At 33.2% G+C, this 15,166-nt stretch overlaps 2 protein-coding genes across 5 annotated transcripts; both read right to left on the reverse strand.

The window, feature by feature from the left end:
* Positions 1 to 5,515: 5,515 nt before the first annotated feature.
* Positions 5,516 to 8,346, reverse strand: LOC110631061. The gene is made up of 3 exons (XM_021778771.2): positions 7,833 to 8,346; positions 6,315 to 6,517; positions 5,516 to 5,980 (listed from the first exon to the last, which is right to left on the reverse strand). The coding sequence occupies exons 1-3, from the start codon at positions 7,932 to 7,934 to the stop codon at positions 5,713 to 5,715; spliced, it is 573 nt and encodes a 190-aa protein (XP_021634463.1). The 5' UTR covers positions 7,935 to 8,346; the 3' UTR covers positions 5,516 to 5,712.
* A 3,196-nt stretch (positions 8,347 to 11,542) lies between these two features.
* Positions 11,543 to 13,708, reverse strand: LOC110600264. Of its 4 annotated transcripts, none has more exons than XM_021737073.2 (4): positions 13,531 to 13,708; positions 12,902 to 13,121; positions 12,751 to 12,814; positions 11,543 to 12,387 (listed from the first exon to the last, which is right to left on the reverse strand). In XM_021737073.2, exons 2-4 carry the CDS (start codon positions 13,066 to 13,068, stop codon positions 12,073 to 12,075), a joined length of 546 nt encoding a protein of 181 aa, XP_021592765.1. In that variant the 5' UTR covers positions 13,069 to 13,121; positions 13,531 to 13,708; the 3' UTR covers positions 11,543 to 12,072. The 4 variants fall into 4 exon arrangements, with proteins under 4 accessions (XP_021592765.1, XP_021592766.1, XP_043806688.1 ...); XM_021737074.2 differs by having other exon boundaries at positions 12,902 to 13,119; positions 13,542 to 13,705; XM_043950753.1 differs by lacking the exon at positions 13,531 to 13,708 and adding an exon at positions 13,375 to 13,510 and having other exon boundaries at positions 12,902 to 13,119.
* Between the last annotated feature and the right edge of the window lie 1,458 nt (positions 13,709 to 15,166).

A 15,166-nucleotide genomic window follows, 5' to 3' on the forward strand; every position in this document is an offset into this window, starting at 1 on the left:
AATTTGACAACACAAAGTTAGGGCTTTAGGCTGGCCCATCTGCTGCCTTGAGAATAATACTGTGCAAACAAGTTTTGCCTAGGTTGGTCCACTTGATCCTCCGAACCATCACTATTATTATAATAATAATTTATTTCCGGGTTAAAATTTAAAAGCTATATATATAATATGCTTATATTCAAGATTCTTTATAATTCTACCCAAAAAAAAAAATTAAATTTACTGATTCTACCTTGATTTCAGCTGAAGTTTTATCTTTTGTTCTTGTTTGTTAGCTTTTAATTTAAGGCTTGGAATTATTTACTTACACAAAAGTCCAATAAATCTAAATAATATATATATGCACAGTGGAGTTCTACCTTTTTCACTCTCTGCATTATTATCGATAATAACTTGTCTTCATCAACTTTCTCGTCTATTTCTACAAAGACACGAAAAAGTTAACTGCTTAATTATTATACTATTAATCTTAGCTTCATTCTGATCTCACTGGGTATATATAATTGATGTTTCTTGCTTTACATCAACTGTTATATTGGTAAGAGTCAACGCATGGCACATGCAAAAACGTCCATTGATTTGACGGATTATATTTTTTTAATCAAAGTTAACGCAAGCTATAGATTAATACATTGCATTATATAGATTTTTATTAGATTTGGAAGATGCTAACCATCAGTAGTATCTATTTACAGTTTAATTCAATTTTTTTTAAGAAAAGTTATTTACTGGTTGTGGAAAGATGACGAACATTAGTAAAAGAAAATAAAAACTTACCTAATGAAGCAAAAACCCAGATCCTGCCATAGATTACCAAAACGTGGAAACAGTTAACTCATCGTTGTGTAAAGCCATGATTCACTGTACTAAAAGAAAATTATTCTAAACACTGTTATACAGACGAGCCATGTACTTGTGCATTAAAGAAACTTAATGGAAATAGCTCAAACCGAATCTTTTTGTATTATTGAAGTGATAGAGATGAATCCCTGTAAATACATTAATTGCTTCCATCTTTCTTCTTCTTCCTCCTCTGAACAGTACTAAAGAGAATAGAGAAACTAAAAAGGATCCAAAACTTTGTACGCAGAGGATTCAAGAAAATATATAAAGTTCCCACTGTAAATCACTATAAAACAAGATTCTCATCTTCTATACACATCATATGATCGTCCATTTCATGTTCCTTTCTCCATACCAAAGAGAAAAATATTGAAGATACCAAAATACCCCAGTTTTTCCCTCTGAAATTAGTAAAACCAATCAGAATATTGACTAGAAATTATGGGGAAAAACGAGGGTATTTTGGCTGTGATTGAAGGAAAAAAAGAAAACAAAGGGAAATTGAGAAAGTATACTAGTTGTGGAGAGGATCTGGGCAACTGGGCACTCTTCTTTTGTTCTCTTCAAATCCTTTCTTAGTGGTGTTGAAACTGTATTGCCTTCCATTGAAGAACTTATGAAATAGATCTTCTTTGCTGTCCTTATTATCTGTAGTACTGATATTTCTCTGCTTCAAGTTTGGAGCCATGCCATTGTCCGGAAATATTCTAATAGCTCCTGCTTTGCAGTCACTGCACACCCAAATCTGCAACACGAAAATGAGGAAGACCACCAGTACTAACAGAGAAGAAGAGTACATGATTGATCTCCTGGAGCTGGAAAACGACATAACGCTTGGTAACCCACATAAAAGAAAACGAGAACTACTATCAAAAACAGCTCTCTCTCTCTCTATATATATATATCTATACAAAATGTATAAATCTTGAATATATGAAAGGAGATCTTGAGCTTGCAGTGTATAGAGCAATCACTCGCTTTCTTTCTTTCTGTGAGCTATAGGTAGAAGTGAAGAAGTGACGGCTAATTTGGGGAAATGAAGGAGAGTGAGAGAGATGGAGCCACGGGCACAGCGGGCCACGTGATGAGGAAAATGGCAGAGGAGGTTATTAATTTTGTTTATAATGCAAATTGAGAAAATTATCTAAGAGACATTTTCTATTTTTAATTATTTTGTCTGTGTTAGGGCTCCAGATATTACTCATCAACTCCGATTGACTACGTACCTCTTTTTGTAATTAGCAATCACCACTGCCTTTGAATTTCTGCATGTCGGTAATTTATTATTATTTTCTCTTTATATGTCATTCCCACGCGCCCCCTTAAATAATTTCATCAAAACATAATATTGTATATACAGGTTTGAATATTTATATAAAATGATGACATGATTGAAAGCGGCAGAGATTAGCTTGATATGGTAATTGTTGTTTGAGAAAATTCGTGCCACGCGCCGAGAAGGCACGAAGTCTTCCTTAAAAAAAATATATATATATATATATATATATAATTAATTTAGTAGAATTTATAAGGAAAAAGAAAATCAGAGGGGAAGGGAAACACGGGATTAGGCCGAGGGTGGCCGGGAATCTCGCGGCGGTGTTGGAGACATCGGTCGTGCTTGACGTATGTAACAAGGAAGTCATGTCTCAGCGAATGTAGAATTTGATACCTCTTCTGAAATCCCTGCTTTGAATATTTATTTATTTAATTTTTTTTTATAAATAATTTTGAAAAACAAATTGCAATTTTTGATTATAAAAGGACGACCTAACCTAGGACTAATCTTGCTTCTCTCAAAGCAAATCTAGCCAGCTACCTGTCCAAGGGATATGCCATGGAATAATGTTCAAGAATTTATTCACACTGATCAACTGAATACTTAGTCGACTAAAATACTTTGGATCATAAAGAAATGGTGCTGCCTGAAATCATAACTTTTCATCATCAATTTCAAGGTAAAAATTTCAAGGTTAATACCCATTTTTAAAAGAAGATATATGCAGCCAGGGGCGGAGGGAGGGTATGGTAAGGGGTCCGTGCCATATCGGCGACCGGAAAATGCTTTGAAGGGGTGAAGGTGTCGCAGCAGCGCAGTCGGTGGTGCTGCATCAGTGCAGTTGCAGCAGTGTAGTTGCAGTCGGTGGTGCCCTACCAAAAGGAAGCTCCTGACTCCGCCACTATATGCAGCTGAAGGACCCATTTAATCCAAACGAGAAATCAATAGCGATCTACCTATATATATTATACAGAATTAACATGTGAATGAGTAGAACTAGAGTGACATGGAATTGCAATTTTTGTAGGGGTGACAGAGATTTAAGAGCATCAAGAGAATATATAAATACGAAAATATAAAATAAAATAAAATAAAATCAATTATTAGAACCTTATAGATATGCTGATCTAATCAACAGAGTCCCCAGTTGATCACGTGCCAAGCTCATTACTCTTTACACGCTTGAAATTAATCAAGTCAATAGTCGACTATCACAGTGGAATGCTCAATGATTCTCTAATGCAAGTAAGCTAAAATTAGCTCATACTCAAACAAATTAAGTTTCCATATCCTATTCCTATATATGAAGAAGTTAAAAAATAAAAATAAAAACTTGAAGAAGTTTTGATTAGGTCTCTTATGCTTTTGATGAGATGATTATCAAAATCCTTTTTATCTTTGCTGTTACGATAAATGAATCAATCATAAAATTCTTTTGTGATTTAATTCATTTTCACTTTAGATTATACATTTTAATTAGTTCCCAAATATAAATACTGCATCCCCTAGTGTATGCATATCTGGACTAAAAAGCGAAGAGATCCCCATGTCTTCTGTCGTAAATTCTATAACAAAAGAGGGGCAGTAAGGAAGTGAGGATTGTTCTCATCAGAATTTGAATTATTATTATTATTATTTTTTTTTTCCTGATAATAACGCAAGAGTTTGAACTTTGGTGCTCAACAATGTCGTCTTCTTTGAGCATTAAAAAAAAGTGGGTTTTGTTTTGGCCTGTCAGAGAAAAAAAAAGAAAAGCACAGAAATTTGGACAAACTCCAAAATCCCAGAAAGGTATATAGAGAAGAGAAAGAAAGAAAAGGTTAATCTGATCTTTGTGCAGGCAATAAAAGTTGAGAAATTTAAGCTTATACTTGGAGCTTGTACTCCTCTCTGTGTCGTTTACCATTCTTTTTTGCCGTTTTATATATGTAATTAAAAGACCTTAAACCCTCTTTGCCTGTCTTTTTATAATGAGTTTTGCCATTTTCTTGTTGGACTTGGCCATTTTGGCTTTTCCCTCTTGCCCTTTTCCTCTCCCACTCTCTTTAACGAGTAAAATAAAAATTGTAAGGTCGACAATGTGTACAAAGAAATCAACCCTTTTGCAATGTATATGTTGTACGCATTTAAGCCCATTAAAATTCTCTGCTTCAAACCATCATTACCTATGCCAGAAGAAAATGACACCGACCTCTCTTTGCTCTCTGCTCATCCATTGAAGCTTCATATTTGTTGGAATATGTCGTTTCTGTTGTTTAAATTACATGTTAATAATTTTAGAAAAATAAATAAAGATATAAGATTATTAAGTCTCAAATATATTAATTATTACTATAATAAAAAGGAAAATATTAATTAATGAATGAATGAGTATTGTTATAGGAAAAATTTTATTAGATTAATAGAAGTTGAGATTAAGATTATAATTTAATTGATTAGTTGAAGAGAGGCCCCGTGTGGACATGGGCATGTCTTGATAGAGTGAACCAGGTAACATATTAAAAAAAAAAGACATTTGATGTTTTTGTTAGAAGAAACTGTTTTTATGATAAGAGAAGGGAGTAAAGAAGAGACCCCACAGGTTTGGATTGATGGCACTCCAAGAAAACAAGATCGGTGTGGCCACTCTTGTGGTCTTGTCATTGATATTGCCAATGCAATGGCACGTGAAGGATCATCTGAAAAGTCCTGTTCTTTTCTGATTTCTGTCTCCTTTTCTTACTTCCTTCCAATTTCATTCTCCCTTCTGTTTGTGTTTCTTGCTCGCTCATATTAATACTTACGGTTAATCCCCGCCCAAATTATATTGATAAATTTAATTTCAATTTTAATTTTCATACCCATTGTTTTTTTTTGTTTTTAATTTTTTATATCCGAATATGATATTTTTACGTATCGAAAAATGTTTAAATTAATGAATTTTGTAAAAAAAAAAATTAAAGTATAGTAATTATGACTTAAAAATAATAATTTTGACTTAAATTACATTAACATTACATGCACATACATCTTAAAATTACATAATATTCTTTAAATTACTTTTTTTGTGCATATAGTCTAAAAATAATTTTGTCAATATATTTTAACGTACTGTAACCATTTATAGTGTATCAATTAAGCTTTCTAAATTATTAAAATTAATATATTATGTATCCATGCTTATGCCACGTATTATGACAAATCCTGAATTACGTAACATGGCAAAAAAAATTCACGAAACATGGTAGGCCCAACGAACAAGCCTGTGCTTTTTAGCGAAGATAAAAAGAGTAATGGATCCAACTCCAACCTCTGCCTCTGCCCCTGTAATATGTTCCGCTCACGCACTGAATTTTATATTGAGCGGCTGAGTCACTCAAGATATGATCAGTTGGGTTGTCAACATTTCAAATGTCAACAGTAATTTCTTGAATTTTATTTTCTATACGTCTTATTTTCTTAATAAAAATCTCCTTTGTTCTCTTATAATCATATACCCTCTCTATATGTATGTATATATATATAAGCACAACAGCGTTGCACAAAACAATCACCACCGCAACTGAAAATATCATGAATCAAACCTTAGGCATGTGGTCCCTCGGAAGACTCTATGCATTCTCAGTCATCCCAACATTTGAAATGGTAGGATTCACTTTCTGTTCAGCCTGAGGAGCAGTGGCCTTAGATAAATGCATGTAGTAATACACGTTGAGAACCATTGTTGCAACCACAAACACTGCCCCGGCAACAAAAACACCTTTCCGCAATGTTTCACATGAGAAATTTTGAGCATATATCATTCCCCGGTACTTCGTGTGGTATGCGTTTTTCGCTGCGCCTGCAATTAGACATGCTTCTGCAACCAGAAAAGTCAACCTGCACATGCAGAAGATGAAGTATGTTAAACTAGACCCTCTTGCCACTGAAATAATTAGTTCCAGTTACAACGTACATATAAATTGTTGACACTCGTCGATTAGAGACCTAAGCACACAATACCATACCATGGATGGCATATGACTGCAAAGTAGAAAGACGAGAGAGACTACCAGACACAGTGAATGAAGAAATGAAATATGCATAATAGAAAAGATTGAGGTCTGTGTTGATGTAAATGGTTCATGTGGTTCGTTAACGTGCCATTACCAGATAGGATTCCTTTATCAAAATTGTGTGAGAATGTTTTATAATTGCAAATAAAAATTCTAACCATGATAAGACGAAATAGACGATGGACCAAGCTCGATTTCCGCCTGCGGCTAATGATCTTCCAAAACACATGCACTTTGTCACACCCATTAGTAGTGATTCACTTGAAAGAAGAAATAAGAAAGCACCCACTCCATAACCAGTTGCAACATCAGAGTCGTAGACACAGTATGTAGCATTCGTCGGATCTTTCTCAATATGGCCCTATCATGCAGACAATAATGAAAATGTAAATGAGACCAAAAAAAGAAAGAAAGAAGCAAGCATGAGTGATGGATCACAAGTGTCATTACACCACGCCTAAAGTATATTATATATGTCAACTGTAGTACCTAACAACTACAGAGACTCTGCATCACATGCAGAGGTCCAATGTGCATGCTTATCTTGAAAATTTTGTTAGTTATGGTGGACTAAATTGGAAACTTAAACATGCTGGCCATAGAATCAAAACTTGAAACTTGATTTGCTATGTAACTCCAAATGGTTTTCCTGAGAACATGACCTTGGAAAATATTATTAAACCAACATTAGGGACAAAAAGAAATACCCACATGTTCTCTACTGCCACGAAATTAACTAAGGACAACGATATCTCAAGGCTTGTGAAGTTACAAAAGCAAACAACCAATGTTCTTCTGACATTTGGATTTCACTTAATGCTGTTTGAAATGTCCTAGAGGCTCTAGGACATACATGTAAGGGCCTAATCAGAGATGAACCTCAGTTTTTCATAAACAAGTTGTTGGCATTAGAACAAATCGATTTCACAAAATCTACTCTATTAAGCTAAATTTTTAGACAACTAATCCTTTATGCATAATCCTTTACATTCTCACAACCAACACAACTCTATGGCAAACGCCCATTGTAGCAAGTAGCAACCTCACCTTGCATCATACTGCCTCATACAGACATAAAAGTTATGGACTTATCAACTTTACTTAATCAGTTAATCTTGTCTAGGCATTTCCTCCATCTAAGCTTGCTCATCCTAGCCACGTATACAATATTGCCACCACTTCATATCCAACTCAGAGTTCCTATAAGTTTCTTCCCAAATTCACCTCTATTTGTGGATAATCAGTCTGAAGCAATAAAGAATCGAAAGCTACTATTTCCTCTAGTTCAAACCAATATAAGCCGACAGAAAATAGTGTGTATATATATAAAGAGTGCTACAAAGTTTATACACATAAAACTCGGATTCAAACATACACAAAACCCAGTAGAAATTCAATGAATTAAGTGTATAAAACTCGGATTCAAACATACACAAAACCCAGTAGAAATTCAATGAATTAACCATTAAAAGTACATATCTTCAATGCAACCATGTCTCAGAATCCCTTATCCCTCATACCTCCACAAAGTTGGAAAAATCTAATGCAAGCAACAAAGACCAAAGCCTGGGAAGAGTGAGTGACGAGAAATACTATTCTCAAAAGCCCAAATTTAAACACAAAAAAGAGAAGTTTGAAAACGAAAAGCCAAAAGAGAGACAGAGATAAAGACATACAATGCTTCTTCGTCTCTCAGCAGCAATGGCGAACCCAAAGGCAACGAGGCTCAGAACCACCACCAGAAGGTGAACCAGAGTAGAGCCCTTCCCTGCTCCCATCTAAAAATCTCCTTTAGTTTGCGATAGAGAGAAAGTGTCGAGGGAGAAAGAGAGAGAGAGGGGGAGCTGCAATCTCTGTTCACTGCAGCCTATCGAGAAGTGGAAAGAGTACTAGCGAGGGACTTGCTTTGTACGCAGCGGAGCAGAGTGACACAAGATTTTCTAGAGCCACGCTATATTTGGTAGAAAATTTATAACATGAAACTGGGAGACTCTGTACCGGCCACCTATAAATAATTCAACACAAATAAAAATGGTTATTTGGAAAAAATTTTTTTTTTTTTTCAGGACATATGGTGAATGTAGTCAATTTTATTTATTTTTTCAAACATATCTTCAACTAAGAATGTGAAGACCTCCAAAGTGGATCCTTAAATCTGGTAGACAAGCATCTCAACTTTAGTGGAGAAGGAGGTGGCGGCGAAGGATTGCAAATCCAAAGCCACTTTCTTTTCCTTTTTATTTTAGGCCAAAAGTTTTGGCCTCTACCCAACAGTTTGGTGACCCTATCTCCTTTTCCTCTGCTATATCTGTACGGCATACATTTATGACTTACCATCAATACTTTTAAATAAAATTTAATTAATTTTATTGTATAATTTCCCACTATAATATAAAGTTAATGAAATTCTAAATGTCTGAATAACTACAACTTTGATAAATCGAAATCCTTCATTATTTGACTTAAAAGAATTGAGTGTTGATAGGGAATGATGGTTTTAAACCCAACTTATGTATAACACTAAGGCTGTGGTAGGTCACCATCCAAATCAAATTTCACAGATGGGAATATGTCATTTTCAGGGCATTTGATCAAATTATTAAGGAGTTTGTAGTCATTTGTTTAGACTGATCATCATTAAATAATTATAATCTTAACTAATTACACTCGTTTTCTACATGTAATTTAATGTGTAATTTTGAACTGATTAAGTATAATAGTGCTGAAAATCCTACCATTTTGATTAGGATTTAACAATATTTAATTTCTTATTTTATTTACATATTTTAAATTTTGATTAACTTAATAAAATAATATTATCATGAATTAGCTAAAATTAGTAGCCTTAACCTATTAAAGATTTTGGTTAATTTTGATCTCAGATTTTTCCTTTTGAGATAGATTAGAAAGTTTCAGTTAGCGTGATGTTTGTAGAAAAATACTAGTCCATGCTGTGGACATTCAATTTCCAATAAAAATCCAACATTAATTGAGAATTCAGCAAAGTAAAATAATTACATAGACATATGCAAATGTATTAAGACTTTGATAATATATTTTAGGCCAGTAGGAAAATAAAGTTTCAGTTTATGTGTTTTCACTAATATAATTAAATATTTAAATATTTTAGAATAAAACCCAAATATTTGAGATTGGGTATCAAAATTGAAAAATTAATTGTAATTTGAGTTTTGATAAATTCTATACTTTTAAAATAAGATTTTTTTTTTATTGCAGAAGAGCTCTAATGTCCAAATATATACAAACAAGACTGAAAAAGAGGACGACTATGTAAAAGCCCAATCTAATAAAAAAAACATAAATAAAATACGAAAGCCTAATGCCAAAAAATGTAGGGAAAAAAAATCGATGATTTCCCTCTCCACAAAATTTAGACAATAATAGCTTGTTAGTATGAAGAGTTCCTTTTCTTTTTTTCAAATCAGAATTTTAATACGAAGAGCGTTTGTCAAAAATAAAAAAATAAAAAAAAATGAAACGATAATCATTTGAAAATTTAAAAAAAAAAAAAAGAAATAGTGGAAGTAATAAATTATGGATTGGAATTCACATGGCTGCACGCCCCTCACGAAGATGGGAAACAGTTAGACGCAGCTGGAACAAAGGCGCCCCGCTTCGGGACTCCAAAGGCCAAATCAAACATAAGCATTCAGTGGACCGTCACCAAAAGCTATTTCTGTCTTCTATTCCTTTTTTTCATGCACCGTTTCATCTCTGCGCATTGCTTCCGTCTTTCCTTATTTTTCTTCTTCTTTTTTTTTTTTTTTTCTTTTTTCCTTCATTTATCTCATTAGTATTTTCATTTTTTTTTTCAGATATCTCTTACTATTTTCTTACTCCTAATTATAAATGCGGTTCCATTATTAAGGGTGAATCCAGCAGTATTAAAATCGTTTTATGCATGTAAAATTTTAAATTTCACTTTTTAATTGAAAGCAATTGTATAAAAATAGAAAAATACTTTAATTATAATTACATTAATAATGCAAAATTCAGAAAATTTAAAATCTAATTAATGAAATATATTAAAATATTTTTACTTAAAAATAGAGAAAGGATAATGAAGTAACAATAAAAAAAATTAAAATGTATTTTTCTAAAGGGTGACTCATAATGCTAAAAACAAAGCACCCTTGGAAATGTTTTAGGATAATATAAAGAAATTGATACATAACGAAATTTGAAAACTTGTAAGACGGTAACCTGTGTCGTGTTATGCGAACCACCTTTTCATCGCAAACACATTCAGCGGTTGATCAGCATCAGCTTGTCGGGTTAAAGTTAAACTCGACTCTCATATCAGAATTAATTTAATAATTATTATGTTAAATATTTATTATTATTATTATAATATTTAATTAGTTGAAATATACATAAATTTAATTTAATAATTATAAACTCATTATTATATAGTTTTGTACTCCATGGCTTTATCCAAAATCATATTGTATGATTGATTATACGGTATGAGTCGGAGCCAATCCATATATTTTTTATACATAAAAAAGGCCCTTGCCATCTTCAAAATGAGCCTTTATTTGAGCTTTTCGATAAAACGCCTTGGGGTTTGGAGAGGAAGATAATGGAAATTTTTAAAAATTTCATGAAAATTAGTTATATTTCCTCACTGCCATCTTCAAATTCAAGAAAATAATCCTTTAAAGGATATTTAATTAAAAGAAACTTTTATACATAAATTAAAGATAATAATAATAATAAATATATTAAATTTTAATAAAAAAATTATATTACCCTCCAATTAAAATATCTAATAGTAATTAATAGTCCAATTATTGATTAAATTAAGAAAAAAAAGCCCTTTTTGTATAATAAATACTGGAAACTAAATTACCATCCTTAATTAACATACAAAAAATGGTTCGACATAGTTGGTACATCATCGTTAGATTGGCACATCATCGTTAGATTGGCACAGCCTATGATCTGATTTAGTATAATCACCTACATAACAGACCAAACGATTTGGACATCATCTCAAAAATCTGAACTAAATATCCATTGCAGTACGTTTGATCGTAAGAATGTCACTCCACAAGAAACACTGCCCAAAGCCTAAGGCCTCAATCTCTAATCAGAGCAGAGGAATTGCTAAAAATCGCACAGAAAAGAGAGAGATCATCTTTTTCCATACCACAGATGCTGTTTGACAAAGCAAAGATCCTGTAGGCTCTTCATCATAAAGATTGGATACAGACAAGGAACAGTTGATAACCAATTCGGCTTCACCAGGGCCCATTTCTTTTGCCCATTGGCGTGAATCACAAGCGAATATCAAATGCATCATCACATAATATTTTCACTTTTGCAGGTCGATGGATAAAAGGAAAAAGCAAGATCGTGACGATTGGACAACAAAACAGAATCATTCCATTTAACAAAAATTTAAAAAAGGGTAATATTTACATTGTAAATGACTACATTAGAGACTCCATGCCGACTTGATTTCTGTACAGATTTCCCTTCATAAGCCGCTGATTTCAACTCCAAGACCCAAAAAGATGCAAAAAGAAAAATTTTCACATTCTTGCCTGAAACTCTCATTACTTTCTATAATAACACAGAGGATTGAGTGGAACATGAGTGTTTTCTCTGCTCAACTCAATCCCATCTCCTACTGATCTTCCTAAAACACAAAATTCTAATAACCCTTAATTATTTTTGCCAACACACACTGATTATGACTTGCAGAGACACATAATTACATACAAAAGAACCCTTACAGCATATTTAATATTTACACTAGCGAAAGCTGCCCTCACTTTTCCCTCTCATGAGAATTTCAAAATTCCTCACTGCAAAAGTTGTTCGACGGATTGTTTGTTTAGCTCCTCTTTTTTAAACTATGTACCTTTTTGTATAATTGAATGGGGTTTTCTATGCTAAAGTAGGGATGCTGCAATTCCTGCTATCCCTGTCCAAGCAATCAAACCCCTCGACCCTCACTGCTGGTTTGTTTCCAAAATTTGACCGAACGCAGCCTCCTTTCCTTGTAGAGGAAGTCGGAGATGATGATAAACCCGAAGGAGGAAGAATCGGCATGGGCATGAGTGGCGATATAGGGGAGAATTTCTCATCCCCAAATCGAGCGTCTTGAATTAATGGGTTAGCTACTCTGCTCGGCGGCGACCCGCAAAAAAAAGGGGGCGACGAGGCTACTTGTGTATAGGATTGTTCCACACCACAACCACCCTGCAAATATTTACCCCCATAACAAGTTAATTAAGCTGGAATAAATAAGCTATTAAGAAGCTAATAATCTATAATAACATGTACTGTTGAAAGGGAAGCAGATCTATTTTACAAGTAATTCAAATCTCTTTCTTCAAGCTCACAGAATTAATCAACCTCAAATTTATGGATGGTACCAAGATGTGATAGAAATTTTTCTTTTTTTTTGTGGAAATATCGGTAGTCACAGGGACCACTTCCAGATTGTTTATATACCAGAATAATTCATTACATAAAATTAAATTATCGACTACCATACGCGCAAAAATGAAACCAAAAACTAAAGAAGAACAAAACGGAGAAAAGAAAAGATAACAACTTTACCTTTGTCAGGATTATTTCCAAAAGATCAGTTCCTGCTTTTGAATCACAAAGCTCCGCTTGGTGGCTGAAATTCCCACGACTTTTTATTAGCAAAGAAAAAAAAAGGATCTATAATTAAAAAAAAAGAGGGAAAAAGGACAGAAGAAATTACCTGATCTGCCATCTGAGAGACCTGACAGGGTGGTCGTTAGCGGTGACGTTCAACAGTCCGAGACGTCTCGGTTTAGGACAAACAACCGAATCTCTCCGGTCCGAGACGGGACTCCTTATCTCTTCGCAAGTAGAGAAAGCGCTTGGATGGATCGCACACTGGTTCATCTTTTTTTTTTTCCCCCTTTTAAATCTCGCTCTAAACTGTGAAGAAAATTCCTGGACAGAAGAAGCAGGAGAAAAATTTAGCTTTTGGAGGTTATTATATAGTAATTAACAGTTCTAACGCGTGTAAGAACAGTTAAAACATCGAGATCTAGTCAAACATTCACAAAAAGAAAAAAAAAAAAAAAAAAAAAGATATAGCTAGCTCGAAGATAAGGATTTGCCAACTTGACACGTTCCCAAAATTTAATTTACAAAGCAAGCAAGTTTTTAACTTTGAAGGGGAAAAAAAAAGGAACGAGTTTTCACTTAATTCACGGACAACAAAAACCAAGATCCGTTAAAAGCTTTTCCAAATATAGCTACCGTCGTAGATCTGAACCAATTCGACCAAAAAGTCCTCAAGAGATGAAAATTTACAGAAGCAACACCAGAGGGAGAAAGAGAAGGGGGGAAGAGCAGACATAGAACTCAACTGTACAACGCTTCTCCAAAGGAGAACTTCTCAAGTATATCTGTGTGTGTGTATTGCTAAGAGAGACGAAAGAAGAGAGGTCGATGCAGAAAGAAGAGGCGGAGGACGGTCCAGTTTGGTTTTATAGAAGGTAGGAGAGAGGGAAGAGAATCAGCTTAAAGAAAAAAGAAAAAAGAAAAAAGAAAAAAGAAAAATAAATAGAGGAAAAATCGTTTGGGTATTGGGCAACAGCACAGAAAATAATAATAGAAAAAGAGAGAGAGAGAGGGAAGGACCACCAACTACTTTTCTCTCTCTTTCGCTTTCAGTATTCTCTAATCTCTCTTTGCGTTTATTTAATTTTAGTAATTTTTTATTCCTTCACGCAGGCGGTGCCATCCGCGAAATCTCCCTCGGTTTTGGCACTCAGACTCAAAGCTGTTTAATACTAATCAAATATTTATCATTAAAATATAAAAAAAACATAAATATTTATTTGAGAATTAATTAATAATTATCAAAATAAATATTTACAAAAATTATATAATAAATTAATTTAATAATTACTAAATTTATTTTCTTTTAATATTCAAATATTTTTATAAGTGATAGCATTAAAATCGAGGAATAAAAATCAGTGAAAATAAAAAGGATGGTCGTGTAGATCACAGGCACGTTAGCTGCCTCTCGTTGAAACGTGGAATCTAAAGATGTGGTTAGTGCTTGGGACGTGGTCGGCATGAGCCTGAAACTTTTCAGCTCTTTAATTATATTATTATTATTATTCTGAAACTCTTGCACATGAACCGTTGAAGCATCAAACCATGTACCCGATTTCTGCAAAAATATCTTCCCATCTAATTTTGACTACTTTGGATTTTTTTTGTCACTTCACTTCTTTGTACTAAATATTAGGATTAATTATTACTACTTCTTTACATTTATTAATATTAATTATTTTTATCGTTAATTTTTTAAACAAATACAGTTCAAGTATTACTTTATTTTATGAAATTAAATTATTTAATTATTCTAATTTAAGTTAAATACTATTTTTATTTAATTTATGTATCCCTATAATGTAATTTTTATAATTTTAAATGTTTATGTGATCTAATAGCTTTAATTAATTTTAAAATAAATGTATTAAAATCTTCTTTAATGAAAATATAACAAAAAGTTTTAAAGAGCTTGATCCTTATATTTTACGTATTCACGCTCTTTGACAGCTTATTTACTTTTCCCCAAATTGAGCTAGGGGGAAAAATCAAGGAGCAATCGAGTGGTTGAGGATGAAATCAGATAATCCGACGGCTAACTACTAGGAAAATGGTTGGTTGAAATCCAAGGGCAGTTGACAAGTTGTAGAAGAGAGAGCATCAAAATCAAATTTGTTATGGGAAAAATTGTACGGCACTGATGGATGAAACGTGGCCAATATGTCCTTTCTATTCCCAGAATGGGAACCTTGACAGCTTATTGTCCGTCACCCTCCACGTGATTATTTTTTAATTTATTTTTAATGGTCAGGGCCATGTCAATTGTCAAGCCACAATTACAATTAAATAAAATAAATTGATTTTATCTCAAAATAAATAATAACAACGGTTAATTTTAAAAAAAAATGAAATTAATTGAGGATATAGT

This window comes from Manihot esculenta, chromosome 14 (assembly GCF_001659605.2).
Source record: "Manihot esculenta cultivar AM560-2 chromosome 14, M.esculenta_v8, whole genome shotgun sequence".
NCBI lineage: Eukaryota > Viridiplantae > Streptophyta > Magnoliopsida > Malpighiales > Euphorbiaceae > Manihot > Manihot esculenta.